The sequence below is a fragment of the Mus caroli genome, chromosome 13, assembly GCF_900094665.2.
Source record: "Mus caroli chromosome 13, CAROLI_EIJ_v1.1, whole genome shotgun sequence".
Lineage (NCBI taxonomy): Eukaryota > Metazoa > Chordata > Mammalia > Rodentia > Muridae > Mus > Mus caroli.
The window spans coordinates 55,102,790-55,121,211 of record NC_034582.1 but is presented as its reverse complement, the minus strand read 5'-3'; the positions used below and the strand labels follow the sequence as shown (position 1 = coordinate 55,121,211).

At 49.5% G+C, this 18,422-nt stretch overlaps 1 protein-coding gene and 1 long non-coding RNA gene across 2 annotated transcripts; one reads left to right on the top strand and one right to left on the bottom strand.

Annotated features, from left to right (window-relative positions):
- Nucleotides 1-3,214: 3,214 nt before the first annotated feature.
- LOC110308664 lies at nucleotides 3,215-6,841 on the bottom strand. The gene is made up of 4 exons (XR_002379591.1): nucleotides 6,736-6,841; nucleotides 5,974-6,065; nucleotides 4,572-4,699; nucleotides 3,215-3,486 (listed from the first exon to the last, which is right to left on the bottom strand). It is a non-coding gene; the product is annotated as an uncharacterized LOC110308664 (long non-coding RNA).
- Nucleotides 6,842-8,726: 1,885 nt separating this feature from the next.
- LOC110308671 (spermatogenesis-associated protein 31D3-like) lies at nucleotides 8,727-14,587 on the top strand. The gene is made up of 4 exons (XM_021181088.1): nucleotides 8,727-8,956; nucleotides 9,663-9,705; nucleotides 10,278-10,338; nucleotides 11,080-14,587. The coding sequence occupies exons 1-4, from the start codon at nucleotides 8,759-8,761 to the stop codon at nucleotides 14,534-14,536; spliced, it is 3,759 nt and encodes a 1,252-aa protein (XP_021036747.1). The 5' UTR covers nucleotides 8,727-8,758; the 3' UTR covers nucleotides 14,537-14,587.
- Nucleotides 14,588-18,422: the final 3,835 nt, after the last annotated feature.

Sequence of the window (18,422 nt, the reverse complement as noted above, 5' to 3'; positions counted from 1 at the left end):
CTGCCCCAGTGTTTCCCTAACACACAGCCCCTCCCAACTTCATGCCTTTTATATATAGCCCACTAAGGCCAGTGAGTGCTGCCCATGGCTCGGAGGAAGACGACCATCCTTTGGAGCATGCAAAACCTACTAGTGGCCGAGTCTTCAAACAGGGACTAAAAGTGTTTGTTCATCCAGAGGACCTGAGTTCAATTCCCATCACAACAACAGGTAGCTTATAAACACTTGTGACTCCAGCTTCAGGGGAAATGACTTCTGACCTCTGTGGGCACTCACACACAGGTGACAGACATGGAGACATACATACTTACACATAAATTTTATTTTATGTATATGAGTACACCGTAGCTGTCTTCAGACACACCAGAAGAGGGCATCGGATCCCATTACAGATGGCTGTGAGCCACCATGTGGTTGCTGGGATTTGAACTCAGGACCTCTGGAAGAGCAGTCAGTGTTCTTAACCACTGAGCCATCTCTCCAGCCCCATAAATACATCTCTTAAAAGATGGCTCTTCCTCCCCAGCAGTTCCCCACTGCCAGAACCCCCTCAGTCTGGGGTGGGGCATGGATATTGTCTACCCCACCCATGGTGGGATTGTGGCTGACCTGATCTTGTATAGACCTTGCACAGGTAATACCTCCTCACTCTCTCTTCCCTGATGTTTCCTGAGCCTTGGTGACATTTAGGGCTGAGCACTTGTCTCTCACTCTCAGCACCTTGCCCAGCTGTGTCTCTGTGTAGACTGCCCACTGCCAAAAGAGACTTCTCCGGCCAAGGCTGAGAGCAGCCCAGGTCTATAGGGATAAGCATAAGGCTTGGGATACCTCCCTACAAATTTATTCAGAGCTGCTCCAGAGATCTCCAAATCAGCACCAGGCTGTTGCCATTGCTTTGGTCACTCACTGCAACTATATGCCAACACCCTAGTGCTGAAGACACTACCCATCATGGCTACAGGACATACAGTCTTAAACCACCTGGGAAACTTGCAGCTGGCTAGCTCTTTTGCTGCTGCTATAGGATAACAGAAATCAGTGGTCTCACCTGGCAAGTGCTGGGCTTTGCAAGCGGTGATATGGACCTGCTGAGCAGTGTCCCTCTTGGTGCACAGCTGAGGGGGTTTTCAGGCATGGCCCACAGGAGGGAGTTTCATACATGGCACTGTAATGCTATTGCTGTAGAACCCACTACTGGTTTTGTTCTGCTAAATGGTCATGCTGACAGGTCGGCTTTTAAACTGCGCTTGTATCCATTTTGTGCTTTTTAAGAGATGTGTTTTGAAATCTCCCATTTTATTTTTTTATGATGATGATGATATATAATTATTGTCTAATTATATGGCCCTACTTGCTCCTGAATTGAACTTGCTGTGTAGACCAGGCAGAATTCAAACTCACAGAGATCTCTGCCTTCCTATTTTAAAATTAGAATTTGTATTCATGTGTATATGTATTTATGGGTTGGGTGCCCACTGAGGCCAGAAGAGGGGGTGCCAGGCCCCTTTGAGTCAGACTTGCAGGTGGCTTTGAAGTTCTGGGAACCTCTGTGAAAGGAGCAGCACTAGGTCTCCAAGGCCATTCTCCAGCTTCAGGCAGCTTCAGGTGAGAAAAAACCTACAGAACCCAGCACATGAAACTGTTGTTCCCTTACTCACTCACAGGGCCTCCCTCACAGCTGGGCATCTTTGGTACAATGAAGACAGATGTCCCCTGCGGCATGCAGGTAGCCAAAACTCTGGGATCAATGATGGAGACAAAGTTTCTGCTCAGATCTCGTTACCTTTATGAGGATTGAAAGTCACTTGTTCACAAGAGCCATCACTCTGTCCCCTCACGAAGGGTGTGGTGAGGGCCCTGCTCTCCAGTCTTACACTAGTGGGAAAGGGTAACATTTGACAGGCCCTCTTTATCTGCTCTTCACAGACACAGAAAAGACAGAAACTGCAGCTGAAAGGGCTCAGAGCTAAGAAGGTTTTTCCTGATGTTTCCATTCTTATATACTGACTTGAGTGCATAGTCACTGTGTGAGGTGTGTGTCTGTGTGTGCGTGTGTAGGCCTTCATAGTCAGTGTGTGAGGTGTGTGTGTCTGTAGACCTGAGTAGTCACTGTGTGAGAGTTGTGTGTCTGTAGACCTAAGTAGTTGCTGTGTGAGGTACATGTGTGTCTGTAGACCTAGTAGTTGCTGTGTGAGATGTGTGTGTGTGTGTCTGTAGACCTGAGTAGTCACTGTGTGAGAGTTGTGTGTAGACCTGAGTAGTTGCTGTGTGAAGTGTGTGTGTGTGTATGTGTGTGTGTGTAGTCCTAAGTAGTTGCTGTGTGAGGTACATGTGTGTCTGTAGACCTGAGTAGTTGCTGTGTGAGGTATGTGTGTGTGTGTGTGTAGACCTGAGTAGTCACTGTGTATATATGTGTATGTATGTGTGTGTGTGAGGTGTGTCTGTAGACCTATGTAGTCACTGTGTGAAGTGTGTGTGAGGTGTGTCTGTAGACCTATGTAGTCACTGTGTGAAGTGTGTGTGAGGTGTGTCTGTAGACCTATGTAGTCACTGTGTGAAGTGTGTGTGAGGTGTGTCTGTAGACCTATGTAGTCACTGTGTGAAGTGTGTGTGTGTGTGACCATAGATTAGCACTGCTTTGGGACTGGCTCAGGCTCCAGAAACTATTGTATATGGCGCCATGTTGCTCTCTCTGACAGTGACACTATTCCTAACTTGAAAATGAGGTATCTTTACACATATGGGCACTCAGATGGAAAAGAAGAGGCTCCCTGCCCCAGGAAATTCCCCAGGATGCTGGATTCCTGAATCCACAGAACAAAAGCCCTTCAGCAATCACCTGTAGAGATGGCCTGCAAGGCTACCCTGCATGTGAGAATAAAGAAGAATGAGAAGAATCAAAAAGTCAGGACTGGGAAGAGGAGAAGAGAACAATGGGAGGGAAGCCATTCTCTCACCCTCACGACCTCCTCCATCCATCAGCTCATGACATACTGGACTTTGTGGCACAAAAATGCTATAGTTTAACTGTAGCAGTGTGGGGGGTGGAGGTTCCTTTCAACATGGAGACTGTCCCTGTGGGGTGCTGCTGGATTCTGTATTTATCTCTTTGAGGATGGAATGATCTCTTTCTACCCTTCTTACACCTCCCATCACACCTCCCGCCACAATGATCCTGGCATGTATTAATAATCATCTACTGGTGTTATGGGTACCTTAAATTTATTGGTTAAGAACCTAACTTATTGTCTCGGTCTCTGAACCCTGCATTCTCTGCTTTGGGGGTCTTTGACAAGCCTGTATTGAAAGGCTTGATTGGGGAATAGCCCATTTCCAGGTTGTCTCATGGAATTCTGGAGGGATTTTGGTCGAGGCTGTCGGTCACACACTTGCTGATTACTGGCTGAGGTCCTTCCTCCATTTCCTGCAGATGGGCACACCCCATGTGGTAGCAACTTCACCAAAGGCAGGGGAGGAGAGATTTTGCTAGCAAGACAGAAACACCAATGTGTTACACACTGCAAGAGCTCCTTCATGGTGGCTATGGTTTTAGTTCTGAAACTAGTTTATAAAAACAGGCTCTGTTATAAATTTGAAGGCCTTGGGTGGGTCACCCGTAGGAAGCAGCAAGATTCATTGTAGGATCAAATAAACTTTGCATGCAGCCCTACTGTGTGGGAAGCTGAGAGAAGCCAAAGCAAATCAAATACATTGCATAATCATAGCCTGAGATTGACCACTGAATAAGGAACATTGTAACCAAGGGACCAGGATTAGGGCCTTATTACATCAGCATACATTTCCTTTCTTCCTTGGGTTTGTGTAAGCAAGAGTTCTCCCTGCAGGCGGTTCTCGTAAGTGGGAACATTGCAGGCCTTTTGAAGACAGTATTTACATTGATGATTGTTGATGACTAGTAAACAGCAGCACTGCACTACATTGATGAATCATCTAATGAGAATTTGAGGTTTGCAGAGCAAACCTTAGCTGCTCATCTACCTTACATTTGGGGTCCCTGGGATGTTTTGGAAAGCAGAGTTCTCACACTCACCTCTTACGTAACTTTCCTTTTCTGTGACATGGAGAGCATCAGCCACTCCCATTTTGAGCGTGAAAGAAAGCATTTAAACAAAACCTCTGGGATATTTACTTGGCTTTAACACCAAATATGTAAAATGCATGTGTTCTCTGAGGCGTGGGAGGTAATTGTGTTAAGTGGCTCAGTAGAGCATGCACCTTGACAATGGTTGCTGGAATAGTAGACTAACACTTTCAATAGAAATATGACATACTTTAAAAGGGGAGAGGACCAGGAAAGACCAGTGCTGGACTGTCCTGCACTTAACATGGGGACTTAAGCAGGTTTGCTAGTTTCACTTTGGGGTTTGAGTCCAGGTGGGTTTTCACATGAGCGCATCCTGAGAGACAGAGAAAGTTGCCTGCATTTAGGAGGTTTACCTGGGTCAGAAAGCCAGGCACAGAGCATCCTCATATATAAAGATGCATACTTTGGATCCAAAAGATAACCTAATTCAACTGGCTTAAGGGCAAGAGCCTGCTGACTGAGGTACCTAGAAAAGCCTGAGGATAAGGTGGGAGTCCTTGACAGTTGCAGAGTTCCTGAGTGCTGGGCATGAACACCTTCCTGTGCTGTTGAGGAAAGCCCTCCATGTGGCTGTTTCTCTGTCCTGAGAGAATTCTGAAAGAGAGTGAGCCCACAACATCAGGGATCATGTTGTCAGGTGGAAACAACCTAAACTCTGTTGATGGCCTCGTGGATCCAAGGTCACCCACGGGTTCAGTCTGTAACATGCTTGCCACATAAGCACAAAGATCTGATGTCAAATTCCCAGCATCTACATAAAAAGCTGGGCACAGCGGTGTGTGCCTGGGACCCCAGTGCTGGGGGGTGCAGTGGTGTGTGCCTGGGACCCCAGTGCTGGAGGGTGCAGTGGTGTGTGCCTGGGACCTCAGGGCTGTGGGATGGAGACTTGCTGACCAGATGGTAGTCTGGTGTATATATATATATATATATATATATATATATATATATATCACACACACATANTATATATATATCACACACACATATATATACACCAAACTGGTGTGTGTGTGTGTGTGTATATATATATATATATATATATATATATATATATATATGAATGAGGTGGAATTGGCCAACATGCAGAAAATAAGAAACCGTGGGGGGCTTAGTTCATTCTGTCCCCCCCACCAAGGCTCAGAAGAGGGGGTGGAAAGGCCGTAAGGACCAGAGGGAGGCAACTAAGAGGTCTGTACTTTGGAGGTCTTCAGAGAAATCGTATTTATCAGGCATGTCAGCACAACTGTACAAATGAACTCAGTGGCTAGGATTGCATACACAAGAGGGAGCCAGACAGACCCAGCATGATGGGCAGTAGCTTATGAACCCTCATCCCTTCTGAGGAGCCACTGAGAGCTGATGGCTGGCAGAGAAAGGACAATCCCTTTCTTCAGGGGGGGGGGTTGTGGGAGGAGTTGGGAGAGAGAAGGATTGGGAAGGAACTAGAGGTGAAAGAAATGATGCAAGCATCACATACATGCATAAATATTAAATAACACACCCAGTTTTTAAAATGGGAAGCAATAGAAGACAAAAAGATAGTAACCTCTGATCCCCCCACATACATGCACACAAATGCACATACATCTGAACACACGTGTGCACATACACCTACCCACAAATACATGCACACACTCATCTCCAAACCCTACAAAAAAAGAGCTCTTTCTTTTAAAAGGTGTAATCTTAGTCATTGGAGGGAATCACTGCCCCAACTTAGGACTCAGTATGTGAAACAGGGATCTAATATACTAATTTAAGATCCAGGAGCTGGGAGGTGGGCTAGTTAGTTGGTTAAAGTGCTTGCTGCACAGGCACAAGAGCCTGGATCTAATCCCCAACACCCACCAGGCATAAGAAATACACACCAGGACGATGATAGCATCTTCAACAGACAGAGTGTGTCTGCATGCAGAACGTTAAACTAGATCCCCATCTTCTCACCCCATACACCAGGAAGCTGCAAACGCATCAAGAGTCTCAACATAAGACTTTGAAACACTGTAACCCAAATCCTTGTAGTCCAAAGTTGCACACTGTTCTTCTGTCACCCTGATGCACCTTACCAATGGCAATCTGTCCTTGAGGTTTCAGATAAGTGAGTCTGCCTAGTGTCCACCCTCACATGATCCCATCAGTGGGAAGGACATCCCACGTGCCATTCAGAACATCCCGGGCCCACACCCACCCCACACCCTAGTTATGGTAGCTTGAATATGCTTGGCCCATAGGGAGTGGCACTCTTAGGAGGCGTGGCCTAGTTGGAGGAAGTGTATCATTGCAGGGGTGGGCTTTCAGACTGCCTTCATATCAGGATGTAGAACTCTCCGCTTCTCCAGCGCCATGCCTGCCTGGATGCTGCTATGCTTTCCACCATGATGATAATGGACTGAAGCTCTGAAACTGTAAGCCAGCCCCCACTAAACGTTGTCATTTGTAAAAGTTGTCTTGTGTCATGGTGTCTGTTCACAGCAATGGAAAACCTAACCGAGACACTAGTGTTTGCTCTACCACATCACACTAGATTACCCAATCTGTTCTATACCTGACCCCACAGTACTCAATGCCTCACGCTCCCCGTCCCGCCCAGCCCAGCCCCCACTGTTCCCCATCTCCGCCTAGCTTCCTACCTTCCGAGCTGCCAGTCAACCAACTTCCACAAGTCACTTTAGTCTGATGCCAAGCAGTAGGACCCCTTTTCCTCTCATGGAGCTCTTGCCCAAATCCCCTGATTATGACGTCACATGACCCACCAGCATTCCCATCTCTAGTGTCACAATAGTGCCTGGTGCCACCACTCACTCCTACCAATCCCTACTCTGTAGGATGTCCTGACTTACTCCAGGCTAACCACTGTGCCCAGGCTCTCAGTGGTGTCACCCCCTCTAGCCGTGACACCTGTTCTTGTAACCTACCGCCTAGCCTTCAACAGCCATTTCTGTCCTCACCATATCTGCATCCGCCTGTCTCCACAGCCTCCCTTGTTCCCTGACACACTATAGTGATGACACATGGTGGCCCTTGCCTGCTCCCCTGTTCACCCAAGTCTTCCCAGTGTGCCAAGTCCTCTATACCTGCTGTGCACACCAAACACACACCAAACCTCACCTCACCTGCTCCTACTCATCCTACCTTCTAGGAAAGCCAGTTAAAAAGCCACACTGGTCAGTGTATCAGGCCATGTCCCCCCCCCCCCCGTATTGTCACATGCCCATCTCACCCTAGTCTGTGGCCCTCTAGCATGCTATCCTGCTCTGTCCCTAGACCTAGTCCTATGGCATCATTTTTGGCCACCTGGCCACCAGCCACATCCTAGTCTTCCAGGCTGCCATACTCCCCAGTTTGCCCTCTTCCACTCAGGGTACCCCATCACCAACATACACTGCTAGCCTACTCTGCCATTCCACTTGTTAGCCTAGTCTTCCCAGAAGCCTTGGTTCCTATCTCACCATATTCAATACAGTTCCCCAACTCAGTTTAGTTCACAGTAACCGACCATCATTGTCAGCCCTGGTCTTCATCTCACCCTGATACACTTCCTGCTGACCTGCCAGCCCACCCCCCCCCATCCAATAGTTACCCGCTTTTCCAGGATCTGACACACACCGTCCTTCAGCTCCCCTCCTACCCAGACTGCTCCATCCCCAGGTGCTCAACTCTACCCAGCCTGACCATCCCACAAATATACATTTGCCTACCAAAATGGATATACAGTGTATCCGTTTGTATACAGTTCCCCCTGCTCACAAGAGTTCTCCAGTTTCTATTCAGCTTGCATACCAGGATCTCTACCTCATCCAGGTCTGTAAAGCATACTTAACTCCCAACAATCCACAGATCACACAGCCTGCTGGGTTCCCTAAGACTGCAGCTGGGTGGACTGCCATCTGATACTGCCCCCCTCTCTTCCCTATACCACCAAACACAGCCCACTCTGTGACTAACCCGAATCCTTCCTGACCTGGCTTCCCAACTGCGTGGCCACCAAAAGCAAACAGTATAATCATACTCAAAAGAAGGCTTGAAATTTTCACTGTGTATATCCTGAATTTATGACAGCTTGGCAATTTTAGTCTGTCCCTCTGACTGAAGACATTGCAAGATGACTCAAACACAAAAGTTGGTCATTGGGCATTTGTGTGCCCAGCCTACATTGTCCTCAAGCTTACACGAGTTCTTCCATTTCTATTCAGCTTGCCTACCAGGATCTTTACAAGTAAAGACATGGAAAAGGAAGTCCGTCTTGTAGCTAATTTGGTGAGAGGTAAAATGGTCCTGAAGATATGTATGTAGGAAGACAGTGCTCCTGTTGAGGCCAACTAAACAACAGCAAACTTTTCAAGGAAGATCCCACGTCAGGGTTTGTTGGCAGGAGAACTACATGGGTCCAGTTCAAGAGCTGCAAACAGTGAAGGCCTGAGATGAAGCCCCAGACACAGAGGGAGCAAACGGAAAAGTTCCCTGTAGAAATGATGAAATCAGGGTGGGGGCATGAAGGGGCTGGGGTGGGAGTGGGGCGGGGCGGGGACTAAGGGCTCAGCCTCCTCCCCGCCCTCACAATGGCTCTATGACTCTTCCCTGCTCTGTGATGCAGGCCTGCCCACTTACAGCCTCAGCTCTCAGCTGCCTTAGGCAGCCCCTGAGATTCACACTATGGAAAAGGTTCTCTCCATTCTCAATAGCTCCATTCTGACTAGCGCTAAGGAATCATGGTTGAGCATCGGCTCGGTCTTCGTGGACATTTACCCCAAATGCATCATTCTGAGTGTACTTGGGATGCTGTTTTTGTCCCTAAGGTACCTGATACTGAAACCCGTCTTACCCACACAGACCAGCCAAGGAGTCAGGAAGGTAAGGCTATACGGAGACTTCCTGGGGGCACTCTTCTTTTGTAGTCGCTTTTTCTACGTTCATGCTATCCAGTGAGTTTGACTGTCTGAGCGCAGTACCTGAGCTATTACAATACTGTGGAGAGGAGAGAGCACTGCGGACTTAGAGCAGGAAGCCTGGGATGAAAGGCGGTAGTTTCATCTGGATCTATAGCCTCCCTCCCTGGGTGTCCATGTCCAGCATAAAGCACCCATTCCTGGTCTTAATGGCTTGGCTCCAGGCATCAGGCTTTCTGAAGGAGAACTATGTCTGCTGACATTGGGTCCCAGGCCCCAGTCCTGCCTCATATGTTCCTTCAGTCCCCTTCTCCTGGCCTTTCAACTCTGGCTACAGGGGACCTCTGAGCAGAATCTGGAGCCTGAGCTTTGAAAGCGTCGTCTCAGAGGCAGCATCACCAGACCAGAGCTCTGGCCCCAGAGTCTGTGCTGCTCAGCACAGGACGTCATCTTGATATTCCCAGCCTGAAACTTGCAGATGAAAATTTTCTTTTGTTTTTCCTAAAGAAGGAAAAACCTGAAAATATTCTATTACCTTTGAAAGTAAATAATAATAAAGATAGGAATTAAACTCACTTGATGGGAAATTACAATGTTCTTGGTTAATGGAAGTTTTGGGGATCCTAGGGAAAACAACAGGAAAAAAAATGATGTTTTCTTTTTGTTCACAGCAACAAGGCAGAGCTAAGCGGGAAAGGAGAACATCATTTAATGGTAGGCTCCCAGCTCGAAGGTCTTACCGCCCCAGTTTCTTTCTTCCTGTCATTTCCATAAGCATCCAGTTCCATGATCTGAGGCTATTCTGTCACCAGGCACACACTCTGTCCCTGGCAATAGAGCCCTCAGAGAAGACTGAGGAGGAGCCCTGTGTCCCCCCTCAGCTCACGACAGGCAGGAAGCAATGATACCTGACCTGGGCAGTAGGTGCTGCCCATGCGGTGAGCACAGGCGGCATCTAGGGAGGACTATGGGTTGTTTGGGAGCCCCAGCTCCCACCTCCTAGTATCATGTGTGTACTTCACACCTGGATGCTCAGCCATCTCTGAGGAAGCCCAGCTTGTGAGCTCCTGGGTGGGGTGTCCATGATGAAACACGGGAGACTGAGATGACTGATGCTCATGAGGAAACACGGGTGAGCAGGCGTTGCTGGCACTGTTGCCAGTGACGTTACCACGCCTCTTGTTTCCTGATGTCAGACTCCAGTAGCTCAGGTGTTTCCCTTAGAAGAGATGCGATGCCCACCTCTCTGTCTTTCATTCCAAACAACCCATACCCCTGCCTTCCAGAGTTCAGAAACGTCCATGCAGAAGCGCGGGAGTGGAGGAAGCTGCAGGCTGTTGTGCAAAGGTGACTCTTGACCCCTTTCCTCCACCGCCTGTCCCCCCCAAAACCCCACCCCAAGGTCAATGTGTCCCGGGGACTTTGCATAGCCTACTCTTGTCATGGGAAGGGATAGCTAAAGGAGCAAAGGAATACGTGTATAAACTGGGGGTAAGGGGTGAGACTGCAGCCTCCCTGGTGGCCAAGGACAGAGCAAAAGGAATAAGCACAAAGGCTTTGGGTATCTGCACCCCAGATAGGCAGGTAGATCTTTTTTATGCATGCTGGTTGTCCTAGTTTTGAATCTATCGGTGTGATAAAACACCATAACCAAAAGTGATTTTAAGGAGCAAAGGTTTACTTCAGCCTACAAATCCAGACCATGCTCACTTGTTGAGGGAAGTCAAGGCAGGAACTTGAAGGCAGGCCTGACTGCTACTGTACACATCATTGCCTCCAAGCAAGGACGTGAGCAACCTACTTCACAGCCAAGCACTGTGGGGAGTACTGCTTGCTAGCTCAAGGGGAGGTAGGTTCATAGTCAGCTAGTTTTCTTAAACACGGCAGCACCATCTGCCTAGGGATGGGCCGGGCCTTCAAACAGCCAAGACAACCTTCCATAGACATTGGCCGCAGGCCTGTCTTATCTAGGCAATCCCTCCACGGAGTCTCTTCTCTCAGGTAAAGCCTAGGTTATGTCAAGTTGACAGGTAAAGCTAACTGGAACCCAGGTCCTGACTACAGATCTGAACTTTGTGTGTTCTTCAGCCCCTGTGGGCAGCTCTACGACCCCTCCTACTTCCGGCAAGCGCTTTGTCAGGATCCCTGTTGTGATGTGTGCAATGGAGCCACGGTGAAGGTCAGGCGACTGCTCTCATGGGCCAGCCTAGAAGACTGCTCTGCCTCTGCATCCAGCATGGCTTCCATGGACTCCACAGCTTCTGTGACTGAGGCCTCATTCACTCTCTCTTCTTCCCTCTCCCCAAGCCCTTCGGGATATCAGCTCTCATCTTTTTCAGTTGCATCTTCTCCCCCTCCTCCCTCCATTCTCTCAACTAGCACGCTCACCCCCTTGGAAGACACACCACAGGGTGACTCTCTGCCACCAGAGCCCACTCTCACAAGCACTGGTTGCCCACTGGATCACCTCCTACCTCACCCACTTCCCAAGTCTCCTTCCATGGCACATCCTGGCACTCAGCAAACAGAAGGGCCTTTAAGACCGGAAGACATTCTGTCCTTGGCTGGCAGCCATGGTGACCGGTTTCTCCATGCAACAACAACTTGTGATGCCTTGCCAGGGTCCTACCAGCAGCAGCCTGGTGCTCAGAACTCCTCCCCATCCCAGTTAAAATGCTTCGTTAACCAAGAGATACCCAACCACCACTCTTCTGAAGATTTTTGGCGGGAACAAGCCTCACCCCATTTCACAGTGCCTCAAAAAGTCCTGAAAATACTTGAGAGACAAGAGGAAAGCCAGGCTGACGTTCTTACACTGAAGGACGGGGAAGGAGAAGCAGAACCAACTGCTGAGCTACAGAACCTAGGAGCCTCCTTTCCCCTAGAGGGCAGTAGCATCATACTCAGTGAACTGAATCCTCAGCAGGGGCTTGCTCAAGTGCAGAGCTCTGGGGGCCAGTTAGAGGCCATGCCCATGCAGCACTTCTGGGGCCTCCCTTATCTCCACAGCGAGTCCGTGAGCTGTATCACTACACTATCGTCTCACTGTTCTTCCATGTGCATCTGGTTCAACAGGACCACAGACTCCCCAGCCCTGGCTCCCCCCTCACCTCTGCCCTTGCCTGAGAGACAACCACAGACCTTGACTCAATCTCAGTCCCAGAGCATCCAGCTTGCCACACCCCACTCCCAGCTTCAAACACTCCCAGGGCCGTCACCTTCCTCTCAATCTCAGGTTAGGGTTTGCGGTGTGTATTTCCGCAGATCTCAGGAGGCAAAAGCTCTATTGCAATCGGAAATCCACCATGTAGAGTACAACATGATGGCGAAAGAACCGGAGAGGGAGTGGGCTTTACCCTCTGTGGTCCAAAAACCTCAGGAAGAACTTCGCCTCCTTCCTTCAAAGCTCTCCCTGGCCATAAAGTCCTCCAAGCTCCAAACTCCCAGGTCCGTTCCTCCTAGAGACTTCCCCCTAGCTGACGGGTTCCAGAAGAAGTTCGAGCAGCACCTTCGAAAGAGGCTCATCCTACAGCGCTGGGGCCTGCCTCAGGGGATCTATAAGTCACAGCTGTGGGCGAATCCTGACCCTCCAGAAGCATCTAAGAGCAGCTCTGGGCTCTCTGACTTTAAGCACAAAGACAACAAAGCCCGGCCCAACACTGTGTCAAACCAATCTGGAAGCCCCCAAGAGAAGTCTGTTTCTATAGAGAGAAAAATAGTAAAAGCACATGAACAGACTTTAGAGATTATTCAAAAATATATCTGCAGTAACTCCAAGACTGCTGTAGACAATGGCCTGCCATCTGACCATGAGATAAACCTACAGAGCCACTTGGGCAGTCTGTCAGACCAACCCTCAGAGACCTCACAGGTAAGCCAATGTCGGAAAAAATTTGAAACTCCTCCGAAAGAACATTTGAAAAGCCACATCGATGGAACCAATGAGGGTCAGGTCCCTATCACTATGTCCGGATTAAAGCATTGTCCCCTTCATTTTAAGCCATGTGTGGGCAAGGAAGAAAAACAGACTGAGAGACAATCACCTTCTGATATCAAGGATGAAGATATCAAAAGCGAACACAGAATTACAGTGTCTGGCGTGCAGCAGACATCTGTTGTCTTCGACACCACCATCCTGGAGGAGTCAGAAGCCAAAAGACCCAGCCCAGATGTGCCCAAAATGTTGGCTAAGGCTGGCCCCATGCCAGTGGGTAAGAGCCTAAGTTCTAGCAAAATCGTCCAGGGGCCTCAAGGGACAAAGATAGATGACAAACACGTATTTGTATCCAACAAGGTCAGTAACATAGTCAAAGAGCAGCTCGGTGGCCTTCAACCACGACCTACCAAGATCTCGAAAGCCAGCCAGTGCAAGAGTGCTAAAGATGGAGATGGGAATACACCAAGCACACAAAGTACCCAGTTAGCTGGAAGAGCCCCGGAAGGAATATCAGGTCCCCCGAACATTCGGGCATCTGACTTTAGTTGTCAGGTGACCAGGGAGGAGAAATCTGAATCAGAAAACAGTCAGCCCATCCAAGCTTCAGAGCCCCCAAAAGTCGTGTTCCCTGTCTCAGATAAACTCACTCACACACCTTTACCCATTCATGATCAGATGCCTTCCAGCGCTCCCACCAATGCAGCTCAGGTGCAGCCACAAGAGCCCGAGATGCCTGCTCACCCCTTAGGCAAGGGTCTGAACAAGGACAGCCCTCAATCTGCCAAGAGGTCGTGGCCTGCATGGAAAATAGAAGAGCTTGGTTCAGGGGTTGCAGGGCCTGAGAAGTTACAACCCAGTGGGAAGAGTCACCGAGCGCAGGATAGCCCGACCCCGGGGAATCATGGGAAAAGGCCTATCCCACCGTCACCGCCTGTGAAGGCTCTGTCTCCTCCTGAGCATCAGTTCAGGAAGCACGTCAAACACTTTTTCCAGTGGCTTTCTCCTGACAGAAAATGCAAAGGACAGGAAGCCCTCTTGAAAAGAGACGCTTCTCCACCGTCACCAGCACACGACCTGGAACTAAAGGGGAGAGCTACCTTTCCTGGGAACACTGTAGCTCAGAAAGCCCTGAGGGACTTTGGGAAGGTCCCCAAGGAGCAACCGGGGCACAGGCATGGTGCAGCAGATACCATGCGCCCCCGCGTGCCCGTATCTCCGCCCACCAAGCCTGTAAAAGCTAAGCCGAAGAGAGAGTATTGTGTCCCAACAGACCCAGTCCAGGGACGCCAGCTCCACCCCCCAGCACCCGTCTCTAAAGTGTCAAGTCCCAGGTTCCACAATCAGGATGCTGCTTTTGTTGATCAAAAGAGATGCATGGCAGAAAGGGCCAGACAGCCCCAGAAATGTGAGGCTTTACAGCCTCGCCCATCCGCGTCCCACAGAGAGTCAGAACTGCGCCAAAATCTTCTGTGGAATCGAGCTGGGAAAGTTCCTCAGGGGACGCCCCCGTTTGCTGTAGGGACTATGTTGGCCGACATGTCTCGGTTATGTGAACAGAAAATTCTGGCTCAGAATTTCAGAGGAAAAGCTTTTGTCCCCCAGAAATAATCCACCTCTTAAGAGTACTCAGCACCCTCAATAAATGTTTTCATGAAGTAATGTCTTTTGTGTGGTGTGTGTGTGTGTGTGTGTGTGTTCATTCAGCTGGGTTCATTCAGCTCTCACCAAGTTCTGTGTGCCTCTGAGAGGTGGCCTGGATCCCTGTGTTCTCTTGTTAGGAATGGATGTGATGAGCCTTGAGAAGAACTTTTGGTCCAGCTGGCTTCCTAACTCTCAGCTCAGCCTAAGTGCTGATGTGCGGCAGCCCACACCTCCCCCTCATTGACTCTCACATCCTTGAGAGCGAGGGCCTCCTTACCCTAAGATGTGTCACCTGCAAAAGCAGTTAATCCTCTCAGAGTGGTTTTGACAGTTGTCAGTAAGCATGACTCTGGGATAGATTTGCACCGGGAGTTTCCGTGTGCACAGCCTCTGCTGGGTGCTTGCTCGCAGCCTGCAGAACCCATGTCACTTTGTCCTTGCCCCCGGAAAACCAACCAAGAGACACAGCTCCCTTCCCGAGTCATTTTCTTCAGCCTGTCTGGGTTTGTGTTGCTAGGATGAAACATCATGGCCAAAAGCCACTCGAAAGGCTTATTTGGCTTACATATCCCAAGTTAATGTCCACTGAGGGAAGGAAGCAAACTCAAGAGCTGCTGCTTGCTGGCTTGCTCGGCCTGCTTTCTTATAGAACCCAGGACCACCTGCTCCCTCCCATCAGTTGGAGGGACTGGACCCTCCATCAATCATTAATTAAGAAAATGTCCTACAAGCTTGCCTGAAGCCCAACCTTAAAATGAGGCATTTTATCAACTGGGGTTCCCTCCCCTCAGATGACTCAAGTCTGTCAAGTTGACAGAAAACTAGCCAGCACAACTACCTAATATTCTCCCAGGCTACTAAGTAACCTTAGCAACCCATAGGTCTGCCCCACCCGTCAGCCTACATTTACCCTAACTCATGTTGTCTTGCCCCACCAACCTGGCTAGTTAGTGTTAACCAACACACACTAGTCAGCTAAGTCCTGATCTGCCTCTGAGGCTGATCCCAGAGGCCCCTAAGCAATCCCAGCATGCCTCCAAGTCTCACTTTACTCCCGCTACCCACTTCATGTGCCATTTCCCAACGTACTCTCTTGTATGGCCAACTAACCTGCCTGCCAGGGCCTTTCCCCGGATTCCCTTGGCATGGTCCTCTGTGCTAGGCTGCCCGTTTGCCCAATTCACCCAGCCATTTCACTGTAACCCGTCCTGATTCGGAGCCTCTTGGCCTGCAGCCTGAGTGGTTCACGAGCTTTCTGTCATTCTGTGCCGCTGCCCGCCACCCCATTCCAACGAGTGCAACTTTCCCCAGGGGCACTGCCTTCCTCGATTCATTCTGTCGGGTACGCTGTGGTCCTCTAGACACCCCCCCCCAGATCTCCTATAACCTGGCTTGCCGCATGCTGCTTCCCCCGTCTACCCAGCGTGCCACAGTAACACCCCGCTTGTCTCCCATTCCTGCTTATCCTGTTTCCTGTGTCTCCTCTTCAGGCCAGGCCTGCCTCCTGGTTTGCCAATAAGCATTTCTAGAAGCCTCCCTTCCTAGCCTGCATCTACCAAACTGTCAGCAGACCATGTTTCTGGTCGCCATTGTTCCACACAGTAAACCAGTTTCTCCAAGTCACCCATCTGCCTGCGAGCCCACTCTGCTCCATAGCTTACCCTAGTCCATCCACATGGGCACCCAGGCTGTTAACTGGCCTGTGAGCCCTATTCATCAGATTACCTTTGGCCTACCAACAGTCTGCCACTTGGCCTACCTGACCCTATTCCACCAAGCATGTCCCATACCATAGCATGCGTTGGTGTGGCTGCCTGTCTCACCTGCTTTGTTGCCTCTTGATGCTTGTACATCACTGCCTTGCCTTCCTGAGGTCCTCCCTTCCAGACATCTCAATCCATGGCCATGTGGCCTGCTCTCTAATGCCATTTCTCCCGTCTCCATTCCCCTACCTTACCCTGGTCTATGGCAGCCTGCTCAGCCAAGCTCGTGTTTCCAATTTGTGGCCACTGACCTGTCAGTCTGTCTAGTCTCTGATTTCCCACTGGTGGCTGGTTATCAACTTACCCTAGTCTACAGCCTGTCTGACCACAGTGTACACTGACACTCAGACTGGTTGCCTAACTAACTTTCACACACACACACACACACACACACACACACACTCACACAATTAACTTTTCTTTCTAGGGCCCCAAACACCACTTAGTATGCTAGAAAGAGCAAAGAATTGTCAGATTTGGGTCAAAATACTTTCCCTAAAAATTGACCCATCAGGGCCGGGGTGGGGGGGTGAGGGGTTGATGGTATACACCTTGTACTGGCTAGTTTCGTGTCAACTTGACACAGCTGGAGTTATCACAGAGAAGGAGCTTCAGTTGAGGAAATGCCTCCATGAAATCCAACTGTAAGGCATTTTCTCAATTAGTGCTCAAGGGGGAAAGGCCCCCTTGTGGGTGGGACCATCTTTGGGCTGGTAGTCTTGGGTTCTATAAGAGAGCAAGCTGAGCAAGCCAGGGGAAGCAAGCCAGTAAAAAACATCTCTCCATGGCCTCTGCATCAGCTCCTGCTTCCTGACCTGTTTGAGTTCCAGTCCTGACTTCCTTGGTGATAAACAGCAGTATGGAATTGTAAGCTGAATAAACCCTTTCCTCCCCAACTTGCTTCTTGGTCATGATGTTTGTGCAGGAATAGAAACCCTGACTAAGACACACCTTTAATCCCAGCACTTGGGAGGCAGAGGCAGGTGAATGAATATATGAATTCAAGGCCAGCCTGCACTACAAAACCAGTTCCAGGAAAGCCAGGGCTACATTGTGAGACTCTATCTCCAAAAAGAAAAAGGAAATGGGCCCATGAAGCTCTCCGTAGAAAACATCCCCAGGGCTACATTGTGAGACTCTATCTCCAAAAAGAAAAAGGAAATGGGCCCATGAAGCTCTCCGTAGAAAACATCCCCAGAGACAGTAAGAATTGAGCTTAAAATGATTTTCAAAATCAACGTGGTTGTCAGCTGGCTCTCTTCTGGGGAGAGGGCTAAGATCTGGACTCAATGCTGTGCTGGAGAGGCAAGGCTCCAACCTGGTCCCCTTCCAGAGAGAGGCTACCCACCTAGTAGACAGGGCTTACCTTGAGCCCACCCAACTGAACAAATAGCACCGCGGTGACCTTCCCTTCAATGTATTCTTAAGACTAGTAAGAAGGTGAGGGCTGTGGTTGTGGCAAAGGGTTTACCCAGAGCAAGGGCCAGAAAGGCCTCTGTGAGACCTCAGGCTAGGCTGGCCTCGGGATATGGGCTTAAGAGACTGCTGGGCCTGAGGCAGAGTCCAGGCGAGGACAGCAAGTCTGTCTTCCAGCTTCCATGGCCAAGGTAGCCCCTTACTGCTTTCTGGGGCCCTTCCATTTCTCCATCAGCCCCCTCAAATCCTGTCTTGCTTCTGCTCGCAGTTTCTGCACTCCCACAAGCCTTGGAGTCACCCTACGTTGAGGGCAGTGTGTTTGATGGTTTGTCCTATCACAAGACATGGATTCTGAGGAAGAGCCCACCTTCACCAAGTTTAACTCATTGCCCCTCGTGCCTGGTCTAATTTTCTTTTTCCCTGTTGGCATCTCTTCAGATTTTCTACTTTCAGTTAGTCAGTTTAGAAATCCTACCATCTTGAAGAGTAGTGGCTGGCTTTGTGCATCAACTTGACACAAGCTGGAGTTATCACAGAGAAAGGAGCCTCCCTTGAGGAAATGCCTCCATGAGATCCAGCTGTAAGACATTTTCTCAACTAGTGATTAAGGAGGCTGGGCCCATTGTGGGTGATGCCATCTCTGGGCTGGTAGTCTTGGGTTCTATAATAGAGCA